Here is a 20,751-nt window from a genome sequence, read left to right on the forward strand (position 1 = left end):
GAACATTCTAGGGGCATAATTCAAGTAGCAAAGCATTTGCCTTGAAAGTATGAGGCTTACATGGGTTCAATGATCAGGATGGTATTTTAAAAAAATAAGCAAAGTAAAGGAAGGAAATAAAAATAAAGAGTATTGTCAGAGAAACAAGAAGAGAGTTGTTTATGCTTTCATTAATGATACTTTTAATTAATTGATTTATATCTTTTTGAAAAACTTAGGACTCAAGGCACCATTTATTAGGTAATTGAATTTTTTATTATCCACAATTAGTTTTGCTCCACTAGAAGACACACTTTTGAACATTATATCTGCACAGTAACATAAAATAAGCTGGTTTAAACCACTGGAACAACCAATTAGTTAACTTAGGATTTATATGGAATTTGAAAAAAATTCCACTGTGTATCACAGGTTTTCAAATGTTGAACAAATGTTGAAACTGGAAATGCATTTCAACCAATTGTGTGACAATGCTGTACACATAGCTTAAGTGGACTGAATTGAAAATAACAGCCCTTTTATTGCAAGTCCATTGTAACAGACAATTATTAAAATTGATTAATACTTGGGCCAATACAGTTTCATTATCTCTGATCGATTTCAAGCATTAATGGCCTTCAGTCTTGTCATTTCAGTGAGAATTGCATGAACACTAGCTTAGTGGAGCAACACACAGTCTCTCAGATGAGATTAAGCTCTTGGCTTTAAAAACAGGTCCCAAATGAATTCACATAGAAGGCCATATGCTTCTACAAACACTTTAAAAATCCATACCTTTTAGTGGATTTGCTTAAATAGATTTTTGTGTTGGCTTTTTATGTCAGAAAAACAGTGCACACACAAGAGATTTAATTGCATTACAATCCCTGGTACTGGTCTTCTTTAAAAACAGTAACTCAGGGAATGGCTGTTAAATGACTACTTAGAAAAGGCTGCAAAACAAGTCTTACTTGACCAGAGGATCATTGTTAGATCAGCACAATGAAAGAACTATCTGGAAGAATCAGGCTCCTTACCTCTTCTTTCACTGAATTAGTAGCAAATTTGACTAATTCCATCTCTAAAATAACATCAAAGTCCATCTTCTTGTTTCAGTCTCCATGAACTTTGCTCTTATTCATCCATCAATAGCAATGCAAGAAACAACTTGAATCATTGCAAGAGCCCCTTCCTTACCTTTTCACTGTGGCTAAACTTTTTCCTCATGTAACCCAACCCAGGGAGATTGATACCCATTGTTTTATAAGGCAACCCAAAAATACTTAAGGCAGCAGTCAGAGCTTTTCATAATCTAACTTTGACCGGTGTTCACTTGTCTTCCCTCTTTTTCCTCTTCCTTCCACTTCCCTTCTCCCTCTCCCTGAGCTTACCTCTTCTTTCTCTATCACATTGCTTCTACATACCCTAAACTCTACTGAGTATGAAAGACCTGTTCCAAATAGTCAAAATAATTAAGCATCTTTCTTTATTGTACCTAAAAGTCTCCTTCCCTTTTCCTTTCTGAAAAATTTCTTTAGAACTCATTCACATTGTTATCATTTTGTGGGGGGGGGAACCATCTCTCATCTTCAAAACCTGATGAATACTTCTGAGTTAGGTGTTTTACTAATATTATTTTTTCACAATATCACACTGTATCTGAATGTGTCATCAAACATTCTAATTTCTCACTTTCTTATTGTTTCTAAGCCAAGAAACATCCTTAAGTGCTTTCTTTTGTCAATTTCCTATGTTCCACTATTTATAACACTGTAAACATAGATTCAATAACATCCACTGCATGATAGGGGAGTACAATTTGGGAATATGAATTAATTTTTCTAATCTATGTAAATGTGCGTTTTACTAGACAGAATAAATATGCAACCATGTGTTACTTAGTGAGAATGTGTGCTCAGGTGGTGCTGCCCTTGCATATCTATCAGAGGATATATTTATCCCCAACTAAGAGGACAACAATGCACTCACTGAATAGTTATGTGGGACCACGATTGTCTATGTGGCCTGAGATTGAATAACATATCATTCTATAACAAATGACTTTATTTCAATTGCAAAAATTTCAGCACTCTAATAAGCAAAATTTAATTTTCTCCCTAGCTATTGACTAGCCAAAGAGTTCAAAATTGGAATGTAGTAAGACCATATTTTACAAAACTGATTATATCCCCTGTACCTGAGCTATAGTCTTGAATCTAACAAGCCACAGGAAGAATCAATATCTTCAAAGAGGCAATCACAAGAGATAAATGGGTGGAGGATGCCATCCTCCATGAATCATGATATTGTTTCAATAGAGACTGTGCAGAACTGTAATCTATCCTGAAAGTGCTCACTGATCCAGAACCTTATTGCAGATTTTTATAACTTGCATTTTAAAAACTGCATTAGAAACTTTGATTTAGATATTATAAAGCACTGAGCAGAAGCAACAACAGAGTAAGTGGTTGTTCTCGTGTATGGGCACCATGTTACCTCATGTTGACTGGCTTACTTCCAATTTTTGGTCTGCTTATCATCTCCTGCCTGATACGATCGTGAAAAAATGTAATTTGGTAATTACAAAGTAATAATTCCTTTTTAAAATTTGCTTTTATGCTTTATTTAGTACACTCATTAATAAATACTGGATCTCTGTTGAGACATGAAGCATTTGGAGCTGTTCAAAACATGGGAATTCTTAAATCTAACTTCATAGAAGAAAAATAAGCAAATATTCTTCCCAAATAGTAACCTCATACATTACCTTTTCCTCATCTAAAGATTTTGAGTTTCACAATAGAGGATACATGTTTAGTAAATACCTTCTATGTGGGTCATTTTTTTCCTGCACCAAAATAGAGAAGAAATTTAAATTGGTTGCCTAAGATAATTCACTTTCAGCCTAACATTATTCTTGTAGATTTGGTATGATTATATTGGTAAAACAAGCATCTTATTTATTAGTTGAAAGTTACTACAGAGTTTTATGTGTAACTTGTAAAGCATGAAAAAATAAAAATGAAGCTAAGTTTATATACATATATATATATATATGCTAATTGCCATGTGTCTTGGAGATATTTGGGTGCCATTATGTCAGGAAACTATACTTAACCTTTCTGATATGTGTGATGGAACTTGATTGGAAAAAACAAACTGGAAACATAACTAATTGAATGCAATAAGTATCTGTGTGTTCATTGGTTTCTGAGGACCACGAGAGACCACACAAGTGTTAGTCTCAAGAGCTTAAGCTCTCTGTATCTTGAAGTCAGAGCTAAGTTCAAAAACTAATGAAAAAACTAAGTATTCTGAAATGTTCTTCCCTTATGGTATAGTTTGTACAAATAGAAATATTTTATTAGCCAATGACACCATAACATTTTTATTTTTCATTAACGATTTTATTTTTCACTTACAATCAAGTTTAGAAATGCTTTAAATATACGTTTTAAGGAATTTATTTAATTTATTGTAAGAAATTAGAAAGGGATGCAGATCAAAGAATCAGTACACTAATTTTTAAGAGAAAGCAAAACATGGAAGATTTTTTTCTTCTAAAATGTATTGATTACAATGACTTGCTAAAGCCAGTACACATTTATTATCTTAGAAACGTTTTCATTGTGTTATGTATTGTAATTAGACTAAGCTCTCTATCGCATGAAAAAAATTGGTATATAATTCTTAAGTGTATTGTGCATTGAAACTGCTTTGTAGAATTGCAAGTTCTTTTTAAACTACTTAAAGATAATAAATAAAAATTCATTTTAAAATTCTTCGAAATTTGTCTTTTTTGGTTTTATGTATAATTTTCACTCTTGGAGTCTCTAAATCTCAATGTATTATTGTGACATTCCATCTGTGGCTTAAAGATTTAGGTTTGTGAACATATCCAGTAGTGTCTATTTACTTCTAACAATTTGTCTTGCTGATCTTAACTGCCATCAAGTTTTTAGTAAAGTAGCTAGTGAAGGCAAACAAATCCAAGAGACAATTGGTTCAATTAACAGCAAAAGCATAGTGGTGGTGGCATGGCTCAAGTGATAGAGGGCCAGCCTTGTTCACAAGAGCATGAGGCCCTTAGTTCAAGCCTCAGTATTGAAGCTTGTAATTTCATGACATATTGGGGGTGTGTAATTTCATGTCATACATTGTTTAAACAGGTATGGTCCCATTTTCATGCTATGGCCAATGAGAACTTACACGTCAGAAATCCACATAAATTGTATGCCATAATCCTCACTTAGCTCTAGTTCTTGGCTCAGGTCTTAGCCCTCCCTTTGTTTTCAGTAAATAATTGTTAAAGTCAACAAAAGAAGGATTTTTGAATAAGACATGTGAAGGTAGACTATCAGGTATTATTTTCGAGAAACATAAATTTAATTAAGAACAAACATTTGAATTAGAAAGCTGTGGTGTCTTCTTTTTGTGAAAGAGGTACAATTTCCACTTTAAGAAACTTCTCCGTCCTTCATACTTGTCTGTATAGGCAAGTAATTTACTTATCTATTTGAACAATTTTATTTATTTGATTTAAATAGATTTTAAAATAACCAAGGTAAACAAATCCTTTGGGAATTTAATGTATCTCCTTAAAATAAGACAGGAGCACTATTGCTTCACACATTTAATCTTAGCTATGGAGGAGGTTGAGATGTCTGTGGAGGATCATAGTTTGAAACCAACTTCCTCAGAAAAGTCTGTGAAACTTCATCTACATTTACCCCAGTAGCTAGTTGAAAGCTGGGTCAAATGGCAAAGTGACAGTTGATCAAGCAATCTGAGCAAACTGAGGCCCTGAGTTCAAGCCTATGTAGCTGCACAAAATAAATATTTGAAAGTTGAAAGGAAGTCTTAGATTTGCAACACTTGTCATACCATGCAGCAAATTGAGTAGTTACAGTAACAGTGAGCAAAAACAGCATGCAGAAAATCTAAAAAGAGTCTTTTCAAAGGGGTAGGAGTGGGGGTTGAGTAGGGGTAAGTGTGGGCAGAGACAACACAGGAAATCACAGGAATTAACAACCTATGGGGATTTATCTTGACTCTCTTATTGAAATGAAATAAGTCTTTGTCTACTTTTGTTGTTTGCTCATATAAAAAGAAAACATACTTAAAAAATACCCGCTAAAGTAAAATATGCTACCCAGAATACTTGATGTAATTATAAGGGAATATCTAATGTTTCATTGAATTATGAACAAAAAACTCTAATAAGTTAGAGCTTTTAAGTCTATGTAGTAGCTTGAACTACAATATTGGTACAAGCTGATCTTACAAGTTGTTCCCTGAAGAACCAAGTTAATATTGTGAAACCAGTGAAGAAATGGAGAGGAAAAAAACTCCCACACTGATTATATTTTTATTGAAAGTAAAAAAAAACACCTGCACACGATTCTGTTCAAAGAAAATTGTTCAGTTTCATTTTTCTATCACAGATAGCAATGTACTCCATAGAATTGGAACTTCTTCCTTTGTTTCTTTGTCTCTCAGAATTTGATTTGCATATTTGGGGACATGTTAAGGTGTTCTTTGTGATTTAGAGAATTTATGAAAAGGTAATTTGATCTCAAGTCATAGTTTCTTTATTTCTAATACTGAAAGCTGTGTATCCTTAGAGATGTGAGTCATAAGAGGAAGATGCTAGTGTGTCTTATATAAGATAATAAAAAAAGTTCCACAAGGGACAAGTTACCTTTTATGACATTGTGGATATAAAGCTCATTTGGATTTAATTCATTACTACATCATGTTGCACAGGAAAGCAATTTTTAAGCAATAGACTGGCACTTCATTTGTAAGGGATCCAGCTATAACAACACAATCAGTTATTGAAGAGAGAAACTGATTTCCCAAATCAGGAATATAAAATGTAATATATTTGCTCCAGTTATAATGAAAGGAAAAGGAACTTCAATATTATATTTTCTTTTCCAAATAAGAAGAATCCTTTGTAAAATTTGGGAAGTGTGTTTTTGCTTGGGGAATTCACTACAGTTTGCTGCCACAAATTGAATAAGTTGAAGAACATGATTAAGAATCTTTACTAAAATGTTTGAAATAACTTGTTGAAGAGAACATAATTTCTTTCTTAGTTTATTTTTATTTTGTGGTGGTATTAGGTATTTAACTCAAGGTATCAAGCTCTTGTTTAGCTTTTTTGCTCAATTCTAGCACTCTACCAGTAGGACATACATACAGTACTTAACCTATAGTTTCAAATTCTATCATTGAATAAATTTATCATTTTACATTAAAAATAAAATTCAAGACTTATTAATTAATGGAATAAAGGCAATGATGAACATTGATAAGTTTTCTATGTAGTTGTTGGTGATTGAAGCTAGGTCCTAGGAAAACACAAATCTGTCACTTAGTTATATCTAGAGTCTTTTAAAAAAAACTGAGTAGCCATACAAGGCTGGATTTCACTGTGACATTTGTACATATGGATACAATATACTCCAGTCAATCTTTTCCCCAGTATCTGCCAACTGGATTGAGATTTTCAAATTGCAAGTCTTAGCAAGCCATTTCAGATACTTAAATCTTAATTTCATTGATATTAAGGAGGAACATAAAAGAAAGAATGAACCAGGTACTCATGACTCCAGCCATAATCCTAGCTTCTCAAGAGGATGAGATAGAAGGATCACAGTTTGAAGGTAGGAAGTAAGTTCCTGACACTTTTATCTCCAATTTACCACCAAAATGCAGAAGTGGAGTTGTGGCTTAAATAGTAGAGCACTAGCCTTAAGCACAAAAACCTCAGGGACAATGCCAGCATCTGAGAGATAGAAAGCAGTGCACAGGAGATAGAAAGGAAACTGACATACCTTGGAATGAATATAATAAAAAGTGAGTACATAGGAAATTATATTATAGCCAATGCATTAAAAAGATACAAGAAAAACTTGATCAGATTCTAGCATGGACAGCCAGGTGGTACATATAGATATTGCTCTTTTTTTTACATTATTTTTTATTGTGAAAATACTGTACAGAGGGGTTACATGGGCAAGATAATGAGTACATTTCTTATCAAGCATTGTAGCCTCCTCCTTTGTTTCCCCTTCCCATCCCTTCCCATCCTTCCCCCACTCCCCACACCGAATCCTCCTCCTCCTTCTCCCCCCACCACCAAAGTTGTAAAGTTCGTTTTTCGACATAACGACTTGTACATTTCATTGTTGCAATGGGTCCACCTGTATCCCTGTTTTAACGTTTTGTTTTTTCCCTTCCCTCCACAAATTATACCAACATCATTTACAGTGAAAGCAGGGATAATACTGTGGGGGAGGGACATACAAAGCAACAAAGAAATCATCTTATAAATATGTTAGAAACAATTGCATGAAAGAAAAATAACATTTGAATACATATCTTAGGGTTCATAACCCTAACATCAACTTACCTGACCTTTTCTGCTTGACTCAGACATATATTAGTTGTTGCAAATAAGGGAAACCATGGGACATATGTTTCTTTGGGCCTGGCTTACTTCACTTAATATAATTTTTTCCAAGTCTTTCCATTTCCTAACAAATGGGGCAATGTCATTCTTTCTGATGGAGGCATAGAATTCCATTGTGTATATATACCACACTTTCTTGATCCTTTCATCTACTGAGGGGCATCTGGGTTGGTTCCATATCTTAGCTATGGTAAATAATGCTGCAATAAACATAGTTGTGCTGGTAGCTTTACTGTGGTCTTGTTTGTGAAAACCTAGAAATGAACCTACAGACATATAGCCATCTAATCTTCGATAAGGGAGCTAAAAAAAAAATAGAATGGAAGAAAGACAGCCTCTTCAGTAAATGGTGCTGGAAAAATTGGTTAATCACTTGTAGAAAACTAAAGCTAGATCCTTTTAGATGTTGCTCTTGATCAAATGGTTCATTTTCAGTACAACATCATCATTGAAATTATATAAAGTACAACAAAAAAACAAATGACAAAGGAGTTCTTAATCTGAGCCTGTGTTCATCTTGATTTTTTTATTTCAAATAAATTTAGTGGAAAATAGTTTTAAAAAGAAAATTTGTTTACTCTGCCATTGAAGTAGCATCATCTAAATACATTATCAAATGGATAAAGTCATTTGTACATAAGCAGACAAGTGCATATGTGTCTGTGTGTTCGTGTGTATGTATTATGTGTGTATATGAGAGATCAGAGAGAGACAGACAGAAACAGAATGAGCAGATGTGTGTGAGGGAAGGTGAGTAAGGAGAGATTTTGTTGACCCTGACCACTGAGTAGGAAGAAAGCAAAACCCTAGGAAGAATTCTCCCTTCTAAGAGAATTTGTATCCTTTTGTATTATACTGAGCACGTCTGAATACAGCTGCTGCTTTAGACAAAGCCATAGAATGAATGCTAAGCACAATGAAATAAATCACAGGCATTGTTGTGAGCAATTTTTTTAAGACAGTGCTCATTTCTTATTGGGGGAGGTCAATGGGAGAATAACTAATTCATTCTCTCCTATTAATGTTAATTCACTCAGTTACTAATTGCATAAATATAATTATGCCATTTTGTAATATTTATATTTTCCCTGAATTCAAATAGCAGTTGCTTTATTGTTGTATTCATTTTTTCCCAGCCTTCCTGCTTATTCCTTCTGAAACTGAAATTGGAAAGGAAAGAAAAAGCAGGAAGGATAGAGAAGAGAGAGATAAAAATATTAATAAGGCAAAGAGGTAAAAAAATAGAATGTGAATCTGGAGACTTTCAGGAGAGCATTTGCTGAAGGTATCACCATCAACAAACAGCCACAAAGCTTTGCATTTAAACAAAAGCATGACAGCAAAAATAGAGTCCTCTGAGTCACACAAGAGACAAACCACTAATTTAAAACAGGTTTCATAGATCCTGTGCTAACCCCGCTGTAAGCAATCTGTATAAAATCATTTGCTTCCTGCATTTAGGAATAGAGGAAACATGCAGGTATCAGTTTTCTTAATCAGGAAACTTCATCAGTTGTACATTTCTTGGTAGTAGAAGCACAGTAGTTTTTGAATGTGAGGCAGAAAATATTAGTAGTGGGTGTGTGAAGGGAGAGAAGAAGAAATGAGATTCTGAACATAGGAAAATGTTAATAGTACAAGCAAATAAATTATGGGGGCTGTGTTTACACAAGGGACATTCTTGTGTCATCCAAGGGGCAGATGGGCAAAAAACATGTGAAAAAGCAAATTGTACATTTTGTTTCTAGATTACTTAAAGAGAGATAACTTCCTTTCAATTGATGGATTTTGTATAGGAAAGACCACAGAACTATGCTACACGGAAAAGCAGCTTTCTTTTTTTTTTTTTTAAATTTTTTTATTCTTCATATCCCTTCCCAGCCCGAGATTTCAGATCCCCTGGCATTCTAGTGTGTACATAGGTCTCTAGTTTCTTCTGCAGTTGACAACCTGGCAAATTTTTTGGAATTTACCTTGTTTAAAAGAACATTTGCACTAGAATGTTAATGATCCCGATGCTTTTCATGTGATCTAAAATAGGGATACACAGTATAGTACTAGAAAATCCTTTTATGCACCTCTGATAGTTAAGTAAGAGCCACTGAGAGTGTGGGTTAAAGAAATCTGACACCACGGTGAAAGAAGTCATCCAGAAGATTAAATCAGGAATTTGGAACATGCTTGCAGTGTATTTGTCTTTCCTTTAGTAATGTCACCAAGGCCAGATAACCTAACCACAGGTGGAATTGGTGAGGCTTATTGATATTACAGAATGCACTATTTACTCATATATATATATATATATGTATACACATATACACATATACATATATATGAGAACAAAACATGCTATATAGCTGCCACAAAAAAATGGAAAGGGAAGAAGGCTGTGATGACATTTACAACTATATTTAAATGAAGAAGAGAAAGCAAACTAGATTTGAAAATCTCTTTCCATTTGTTATATTGAATAATTACTCAGTTATACCTCTATCTGAAACATCATTGTTCACTGTATTTCCAAGCACGGACTGATTCATTAGCATATTGTTCAAGATAACTTATAACATTTCCTAAGCTTGGAGGAGCTAATTCCCAGCTAAGAAGTATTTTATACTTATCAACTTACTATAAAGTTGATTTCATGGCATCACATAACTCACAGCAATACACCAAGCCAGATAATGAGGTAATATGTTGTCTCTGTCAAAATAATATAGTCACTGAAGATAGGTAAATATCTGGAGATTTTTATTTTATTTTATTATTGTTCTATGTGCTGGTAAACCAAAGGTTTCTATTAAATACAGAAATTCAGGTTACTATATATAAACTAACGTACTATTTTACTAGTGTATTTTCTGAATCCATAAAATATGGGAAATGTCTATGAGACTGTGGGAAGAATTTTAAAACATAATTTATAGATGCAAAATAGTCAATTAACATGTACCAATTTTGTCAGCATTATTTTGGCCTACCCCAAACAAAAATAATGAGGGTCTGTAATGCTGATAACACTTTATGACAATTTGTAACTCAAAGCAAATAACTAAACCAATAATTAAATTCACTGAAACTAAGATTTGCTTCCAGACATTCATAAAGAAAATAGAAAGGAAACAGGAAGATTTATGCTTAGGAATATTTACAGAGATATTCTAACTGCTGTTTAGTAAGGAATAAGTAAAACAAATTACATGAAACTCATATAATTGGATATCAGGCAGTATTATGGTATAATGGTTTATATATATATGGCTTGAAAAATTGTTCTATGTATAAAATATGACAAAATGTAAGGTATATATCAAGAGTATATACATATATACCCTTGCTAAATGATATGTGAAGATGAAAAGAAATAAAATATTCTAAGGTGATGGGATAGTGTGTGGGTATTACTATATAACATACATATTACATTTAGAATTAGAAAAAAACATGTTATTTCTATTATAAAACACCATTATTTTAAATTAAGATACAACATATTTTCTCCCTCTCATCTCAGCATTTCCCAAAATCTATAGCTGTCAGGGACAAATGAATTCCTGTGTCCAAAAATACTATTAGCCTCGCTGGCTTCTCCATTAAAAACCTTATGGTTACGTTATTATATTTGCTACATAATTCTGAAATTTTCAATCTACCTACTCAGCAATGTACTCGCCATTTAATATGTCATCCACACAGATTTATCGAATATATTTTATGCAGCATAATGTATTTTACGATGTGCCTGACACATTCTAGCTTCTAAAGAGACCCTCAATTGTACTGGGCAATTGTGTTTTAGTAGGTGAGTAGAAGTCCAACTGATGAGACCATCTGAGTTCTAATACTGTTTCTTACCCACAAAGGATAAGAAATATGCTCCAGTTTAGGGGGAAAGGATGGAGAAATAATGTACTGGGGATATAGTATACTGGGTGGAAATATGTAGATTGAAACAAATATAACATATAAAAGGAAAATCCCATCACTTTGTCAACAATTTAAGGAAAATCAGAGAATTGAGGCTATTGAGATCCCTGGAGCACATTAGATCCTAATTTTGTAATTACAAGGCCTGAATAAATGGTATCTCCAATAAATAGATAGGTGTGTGAAGCCTGGCTTTTGTTCTGATACTTATAATAAAATGCCACTATGCAAACAGTCACTGCTTCAAGTCACCAAAAGCATACTTTGAAGCAGCTTTGACTGATTCCCTTCTGCTGTTTTGGTTACCTCTGTAGTTCAACCCTTGCCATCCACTGTGTTAGACAGTGAATCTGATATGTACATCTGAATATATATCCACCTACACATGAAAAGATATAAAGAAAAAATAGACTTGCAACTTCAAATAATGAAAGCAGTTTCCTTCTAATAGCAAGTTAAGGATATGAAGATGAATACACACACTCTCTCTCTATATATATATATGTGTATATATATACATATATATGTATATATGTGCATATATATACAAATACAACACAACCATATACAATATATACATGCTCACAATACACTAACATGACCTTTATTCTGATGACATCATCATAAATGTATGAACGATTTTCTGTGACTTAGTCTACACAATTCCTAGTAGCTGGATCTTGTGAATCTATTACATGGATTTTATATTTTGGCAACTAGGTTCTTAATCTAGGAAATATAATCAGTGTGCCTTTCAATGATTCTGTTTGAATCTACATATTATACAAATTATGTTATCTTCTCAAATGTTTCTTCAAATAACACATAATTAACAACTATATGGAATAACACAACTCAAAGAATACAAACATGAAGACCCTTTTCGTCCCCACTTCTTACCATTTACGCATACTTGCTTCTTGCCCTTTTTACCTTCCTACCTAGCCTTCTGGGTAAATTCTCAAGTTACTGTTACATGACTTTAGCTAATCCAGTGACTAATTAAAAATTAAAATGCTCAGTATATTTCAGAACTTTGGAAATTTTCCCACCTTTTGGCCATCTCTCATTGGCAGCTATCGAGTTAAAAATGGGAGAGTAGTTCTTTTCTTCTTTGCTTTGTGATTATGTATCTCCTCTGAGATCACCATGCTTCCACCGGTTGAAATTGAGCCAATGAAATTATGAGGAGAGTTGTAGAGGATCTTTATATATAGTTTTATTTTTAATTATTTTTCTTTCATGTGGGACAGGGATAGAATCCAAAATCTTTAAGCTCTAACCCCAGTCGGAGTCTCTGTTCTAACTTGACAAATACTCTCATGAGCAGACCTGTTATCTGGCCATAGAATTCTCAGCTGAATTCTTTGTTCATACTTTGTGGGCTTTGTGGAGACTCATTCACGTAAGTTCTTCTCCCTTCCCTGTGATAGTGGTGACACCATCCCCTCCAGCTTCTGGCTTGCTTGCTCACCACTCAAACACTGGTTTTCTTTTCTTTTTCTTTTTTTTTGTCTTTTCTTTTCTTTTCTTTTTTTTTTTTGTGTGTTGAACTCAGGGCCTGGATGCTGTCCTGGAGCTTCTTTTGGTCAAGGCTAGCACTCTATTTGAGCCACAGTTCCACTTCCACTTCTTGTTTTTTGCTTTTTGTTTGTTTTTTGTTTTTGTTTATAGGTTTATCAGAGATATGAATCTCACAGACTTTCCAGCCTAAACTGGCTTTTAACTGAGATCCTTGAATCTCATCTTCCTGAGTAGCTAGGATTATGGGCACTTGGATTATGGCACTAGGATTATATGCCACTTGTGTGCGCAGCTTCCTTTACATTATTAATAGCAACTAGATTGTCCACCCCTCTGATTCTGTTTTCCTGGGAAGGAGGGAGACACTCACTATGCATGAAATAATATGTTCTTCCAAGTGGTTATGTTAAGCTCTTTTTTCACTTGATTTAAGAAGACATCAGTCTGTATAGCTGTACGACATTCCGCTCTACTATGCTTAATCTTCTCTACCATATTATAAGCTAGAAAAGAGTGATCACTTGTGATTCTATGGTCTCTGTGTTGTCACCCAAGTTCTAGAGACTGATGTAAAAATGCAATATCAATTTTCTTTGTTCTTCCACTGCAACTGCAATCTCAATGAGATGGGTTCTCAATGCTTGTATTTATATGCTTAATATTTTATAATGTTTGATTTGATATAAATTCTCACTTATTCAGCATCAAAGCATAGCATATCTTCATGTTTGTGTGTGTGTGTGTACATGCACACGCCAATACTGGAGCTTAAACTTAGCACCTCACACTCTTACTTAACTGTTTTGCTTAAGGCTGGAACTCTACTACTTGAGCCACAGTACAGGCTTTTTGGTGGTTAAATAGAGATTAGATTCTCATAGACTGTGCTGCCCTAACTGGCATTAACCTCAAATCCTGAGATCTGAGCCTCCTAAGTAGCTAAGATTACAGATGTGAATCACCATCAAGTGGCTCATATAATCTAATTAATTACATTAAAACAATGTTAAATATTGCAATGTAAATAATGATTGCATTTATAAACTTGTTTTGAATATGAAATGTTAAGATTTAAGATTTTTTTCAAAATGCAGTATATAATTGATACATTAAACAGTGATCTATTATTAATTTATTCATTCATATCACTCCCTTAAAAAACATCATTGGTGAAGAAAAATACTTGTTTCATTTCCCCATTGAATGTTCAGCATGATTGTTAGAATATTTAACAGACCTGTTCTATCTTTAGAGTATGGGCAGGAATGAAGAAGGAAGAAGACTAAATCTGTCATAATATGATGAAAAAGAACAGAAGGAATCTCTAATGTACAAAGTAATTGCCATGATTATTTGGTAAACACAAGAACCCAGAGAACACTCTTGTTTAGTAAGATTATCAAGGGAAATCTTGTCTTTGAATAAAGATATGCTACTCAGAGAAAACTAATGCAAACATAATTTCACCAAAGTATTATTATCTGAAGAACAAAGACTGTTATCTCCATAAGAAATAAGCATGACCAATTCCTAGAATATGATTATGGATATATCTATAACCATAGATAGAGTCTTTCCTGAGACTTTGTGACTAATATTAAAATATATCTTTCCTTCAGGATTTTTCTTTAATTTTGGTTAATATAAGCCTTTCTCTCCTGAAGCTTCCATTCTTGAAGAAAAAAAATAGTCTTATGTAGTCATATATTTAAAATGTAGAAAGCTGTTGCCAAATGTAAACAAGAAGCAAGTAAGGTGAGTAAGGTGCTAATCCCAGCTATAATACTGAACAAATTAGAATGAGTAAGACACAGAAGGCCAATGAAATATGTGGGAAGAGAATATACATGTAATGTACTTAGTACACAAAGTATGTGCAAAAAATGTCCTTCTGACCTTACTATGAGTTGGACTGTAAATTTACAGTCAATTACAATTGATTTGCTAAAGTAGAAAGAGAAGTTCACAAGATTATGAGAGGCATTGTGCTCACAAATTAGATACTAACAAGGAGCTCAAGAAAATGTAAATATTCTCAATATTGAGAAATTAATTCTATGGATACCTTGAAAGAAAACAGATTCCCAATATAGTAAAGGGATGTCTACATGAAGTTTTGCTAAACCAAGTTTTATAAGATTTATGTTAGGGCTTTAATTTAAAAAAAAAAAAAACAGGGCTGGGAAAGTGGCTCAGTGGTAGAGCGCTTGCCTTGCATGCACGAGGCCCTGGGTTCGATTCCTCAGCACCACATAAGCACAAAATGCCAGAAGTGGTGCTGTGCTCAAATGGTAGAGCGCTAGCCTTGAGCAAAAGCAGCTCAGGGACAGCGCTCAGGCCCTGAGTTCAAGCCCCACAACTGGAAAAAAAAAAAAAAAACTAAACCACTGAGACCTATTTATGAAAGGCCCATTGACTGTTTCAGGTTCCCACGAGACCTCCAGATACCAGATCCCTATGGATGGCTTTTGCAGGCTTTGAGTCAGTTTCAGGCCAGGTTTAGGCAATGGGACAGGGGCTAGGACAGCAGTCATGATGGAAACAATCATTCATTAGCACTATAGCAAAGTGGATACTTGCAAGAGGGTTGGGGTCAAGTAGAGAGAGGTAGAAGGATGAAGGGGAGGGAGAGGAGAGAATGCAGGCAAGAATTCATTGTATATATTACAGAACTGAGAAATATAAGGGAAGGGGTGGATCAATGGTGGGGAAGAAGTTGAGGTTATGACACAGCTCAAGATGCATTTTACACATAAACTTCTTGGTTACATGGCATCAAAATTCAATACATAAACTCAAGATAAGTAAGGGAAGGGTTGGGTTGGGAGGGGTGGTGAGAATGTTGGAAGGGTAACAATGATCAAAATTCAGTATTCAAAAACTGCTTCAGTGAATGGCAAGTCTTTGGACAACTACTTGAAGACAATAAAAAATATTCAAAAACAAACCCCACATACTTTTATAACGTTGATAAATAGATAGGAAAACTTATATGTGAGAGCTGAATTTGCCACATGCAATCTCATTACAAATCTGAATGTAGATCATTCACAATTTTCACAATTGTGCATATCTAGAAATGTTTGAGTTTTGCTTGTGAATTAGAAATAATGATTAAATAGTACTCATTGTCTCAGATACAGAATAAACAAATAATGAAAAAGTTCCCACATATATTCAAGGAAGAGTGACTAGCAGCCAAAAAGTGTGTGGAAAGCTTATTCCCTTCACTGACTCAGACATGATCTTCAGGAAGAGTATTAGAATTCACTAATATCAGCACCACTGTTGTTTCAGTACCTGGATTTAGTAATGAGTTCTTACTGAACATACTCCACAGAGAAGTTCACTAGAAATTCACACCAAAACCCATAAAGAGTATCCTGAGGAAGTAGCACAACTCTATCAATTTACAAGTACCACAGATGTCTCATCCGAGATGTTCTTTAACTGGAAATGGACAAGGAATATAAATAGTGATGATCAGTTTTCTCCTTCTAGCTCCTTGATTTACAAAATATAAGAAGCAGTAAACCCTCTACAACTCAAGATGTATAAAAAATAACAAACATGGTTAAGTTTTCTACAATTCAACTTTTGTTTATAAAGCTTTTCCCAAGAGCTCAGCTTAAGAAAGAAATTTCTTCTAATTTCACTATAAAATCAAAATATTCTGGCTTAAGCCATCTGCTGCAGAGAGATGAGCTTTGGAAATCTGACATGTGCAACCTAGTATGACCAAATAGTACTCATTGGAAATTCAAGAATGCAGGGGTCCAAACACTACCAATGCATACATATCATATTGATGGCAATTACTTTGTCCAATAAAGTAAGTTTAATGGATTCTGATATTGTTAACATTTTTAATCATATGGCTTATGTCCTGGTTTTCATTACACATACCTCTGCCAAACTTTGCATCTTAAACTTAGTGTAAGTGGCCTTCTCAAGGGGAACAAAAATGTGTTGGCTAGAATCTTTTTTATCTTCATACGACTTATGATTCATATTATCCATTCATAAAGCAGCATCATAAATTTGGATTGCAGTACCATAAATTTAAAAATATGGACCTTGTCCATAAAAAGTTTGATTCTTAGTGTGCCACCAGTAAGATATATTTCTCAGTTGGAAAAACACAATTATACCATGGTAAGTAAAATCACCGGTTCAGTATCTTCTTATGACATCATCCCAGGAACCTTATCCCACCCACAACAATTTCTGCCACACCTACCTGAAAGACTTCTTAATATCTTCTGCCTGGATTGTTTTGAGAATCTCTTGGTATAACTGAGGCTCATTGGTTGTTGAAGATATGGCATCTGAAGGGCAGTTTGCATGTGTATAATAGCCTATCAAAATTCCAAAAATAAATAAAACTGTAGCTATGGTAAGCAATTTTAAAAAGTGGCAAACGCTGCCACGGCTGTTCTTTGGTGAAGTTCTTGTATAGTGGCTAATATAGTCAGACTCTTCTTGAAGTCGCTGGAACCTTCCTTTAGGTGAAGATGCTGGTTGAATACAATCAAGATGGAGATCTGAGGCGTCTGAGTGTCCCAGATTCTGATTCTCGGCATTATCTAGTTGGAACTGGTCAAAACCAGGCTCCTCTAATTCCTTCTCCATGTCCCACTCTAAGTCCAGGGCAGTGGTTTGAAGGTCATCATTGTCTAAATACTGTGAGTGGCCAGAAGTTCTTTGATCTGCATTGACCTTCTGATAAGCCATCTTTTTACCTATGAAAACAAGAAAACATATTGTCTTTAAGTAAACAACATAAAAGAAAAAAATTAGCTATATTGGTGTGTATGAAATCTTAATGACTATAATTGTTCTTGTAGAAATACATATCTGAGAGATAATAATCAAACATACGAGAGACAATAGCCATATATATGAAATAATAATTGAGTTATGTTATCTTGTGGGTGTTACATAAGCAAGGAAGATTATAAAATTAAAAGGTATTTGGTAGAAAGACTGAGAAAATGTTTTTAAAAATCACATAGACACATGCACAATTAACCTTTGATTCAGCAGAACAGCAAAGTTACAAACAGACAACTAAGGAAGGCAAAATTAAGCTTCACATTACACAAGTACTTTATACAATTTAAGGGCAAATACAAAAAAGACAGTAAGTAAGTATGCTAAGAGCAAAAGAAGAATAAAAGATTTTAGGTTGATTTAATTTACCAGGGCAAGTTTTAAGAACACAGATGTAAGTTAATCAGAAGCAGAATGGCTAAATAAGAATCAACTTTCCAGAACTACATGAGGTGAAATGGGGTATGTCTACATAGTCAAAGACCACCAGAAAAAGGGAAATGTTTTAAAGCAATTAGAATGTATCAAGATGTTCCAAGGAATTGTGCCACAAATTGATCTGTCTCAGAGAATTTTAACTAAAAGTCTGGAATGGCACGAATCCAAAGAGGGAAGCCATTTAACTGCCTAGGAGAGTTTAGCTCATAACCTTACTACAGGAGTGGCAGATGGAGGTTTTTCTCCCCTCCACAGTTTTGGATGACAGTTTGTTGTATCCTGCAGAGTGGTATTAGGATAACTGGGCTAATTAACTGCAAGTGGTCTTCTGCCTGTCTTCAATAACCCACTGGTGCATTATGGTGGCAGATTAAGAGTATTTACACTTAAATTTTGTGTGTATTAGATTTGTCACCTCAGCTGGACGCTGAGGTTCCTCACTAAGTTTTATGGGTTTTCTGTGCTTCCTACTGGGGTGGATAAATAAGAAAGCTCAGCCGATAATTGATTAGCTAATTGCCTTTGAGCCAGTGATTGGCAAATGAAAAAGATACAAAGACTTTGTGAAAGGAAATGGAATTATGTTCCAAGTTATAGTCATATATCATAAGCAGATGCCTACTTAATTAAAATGTTTTGAATTTCAAGGAAGTTTATATATGATTAATTATTAAACTTTGTAAGGCAGAACTGTAACTTTGACTGCACTTTTTTTTTATAAGCTAACCTATGTTGTAGGTAGGGTTCATTTTCATCCAGAGTTGACCTAATGAGGATGAATATCACATTTTGTCAGATGTAACAATTAAATTAATTATAATTATTAAGCAGGATAAATGGCAACTATTGACTAACAGGAAGAAACCAGATGTGGCATAGCAAAAATGTTGAACAGGAAGCACTAGATGATTTGCAAATATGAAGTTAGTAGAATATAAAAGACTTCTAAAATCTATGATCCTAACTCTGTCTTGTTACTGAAAAGAAAATCTAATAAACCTACTAGAACTGAGGTATACACCCTCTACTGGATTTTGTGGTTTCATAGAAATATAAGTAAAAGTTAAAGGAAATTTAATGTTATACATTTTACAAATGAATTTATTTTATTTTATATTTTTTCCATCCTAAAGTTTGAACTCAGGGCCTGGGGGCTGACCTGAGGGTTTTTTGTTTGTTTGTTTTGTTTTGTTTTTGCTCAAGGCTAGCACTTTACTACTTGAGCCACAGCTTCACTTCTGGCTTTTTGGTGATTAATTGGATATAAGAGTTTCATGGACTTTCTTGCCCAAGATGGCTTTGAAGCACTGTCCTCAGAATTCAGCTTCCTAAGTAGCTAGGATGACAGATGAGTCACCAGCACCCACCTTAAATTTGTTTTATTTTATTGTTGCTCACTTGAACCCAAGGCTTCATACTTACACAGTTTGCTTTCTCACAGCCGGCACTCTCCCATTTAAGAATGTAAGCCAGCCTTCAACCCTGGCTTTTGCTGTGTGTGGTGGGGGCACAGGGATGGGGTTCTGTGGGTCTATGGGTCTGCGTGTGCTCATGTGCTTCAGTACTAGGGCTTGAACTCAGCACATGTGTGCCCTTAGCGTTTTTATTCAAGGTTGGAATTCCTCCACTTATCCACCACACTTCCACTTCCTGCTCTTTGGTGGTTAATTAGACGTAAGAGTCTCATGAACTTTCCTGCCCAAGCTGGCTTCGAACCTGGATCCTCAGATCTCAGCCTGCTAAATAGCTAGGATTTCAAGCATGAGTGCCCGGCTACAAACCAGTTCATTTTAATATGCATTAGAAAGCACAATATTTGTACTAGATATTGCTTTCTTCTTTGACAAAAGGACCAGTAAATTGCTAGGTTTTGACATATGTTGTTTGTTTCTTTAAATCATCAATTTAGGGATTAATGATTAATTTACTTATACCTTCTCAATGGAATAGTATATTTTTTCTCCCACTTTAATGAAGCAGAATCTTTCTCTTTCTCTCTGTCTCTTTCTCTCTGTGTAAAGACTTAAGTAATTAAATTATAGAGCATGGTTTATGCTTAAGAATGGCATAAGAAAGTTGCTATAGAAATGTGAGATTTCACCTTATGACCCCTAATTCAAACACTCAAAGTCATTTCTGTACAAATCATTTAAAAACTAAACATAATGAGAGAGAGTTTTCATCTCAAGCCTGACAATGGGTATTTCATCAGATGTACATCAGCAATGTAATGCTTTTCAAACATGAGACAGACCCTTCAATTAGAATGTAATACAGATAAAGATATTAACTCCTCACCATGATAGTATGGGTTTGACATGCTTCTTACCACTTTCAAAATTATCACACATTAATCAGTTTCCAGTATGTTCTATCTTCCAGGAGAACATGATCCAGTCAAAGGTGGATGAAGCCACCTGATATTACAGAAATCCAAACTATTTTAGAAATTATGTTAAGTGATGTAAGTCAGCCCCAGAGAGACAAAGGGATGTGTGTTTTCTCTTAGATGAAGAAGCTAGTTTTAGCTTGTAAGATTCTCAGTAAGTACTTTGGGTGTATGTAATTGT

General features: G+C 34.4%; 1 protein-coding gene across 1 annotated transcript in view; it reads right to left on the reverse strand.

Moving 5' to 3' along the window:
- LOC138804550 (inactive N-acetylated-alpha-linked acidic dipeptidase-like protein 2) overlaps positions 1-20,751 on the reverse strand; it is a gene marked incomplete at its 3' end in the record, with an annotated part of 613,633 nt that overhangs the window by 386,425 nt on the left and 206,457 nt on the right. The window contains exon 2 of the mRNA XM_069988885.1: positions 17,151-17,652. Within this exon, the coding sequence (XP_069844986.1) occupies positions 17,151-17,652 (502 nt within the window). The remainder of the gene's footprint in view (positions 1-17,150; positions 17,653-20,751) is intronic.

The sequence above is a fragment of the Dipodomys merriami genome, unplaced genomic scaffold (genome assembly GCF_024711535.1).
Source record: "Dipodomys merriami isolate MVZ:Mamm:240054 unplaced genomic scaffold, mDipMer1.0.p SCAF_369, whole genome shotgun sequence".
Lineage (NCBI taxonomy): Eukaryota > Metazoa > Chordata > Mammalia > Rodentia > Heteromyidae > Dipodomys > Dipodomys merriami.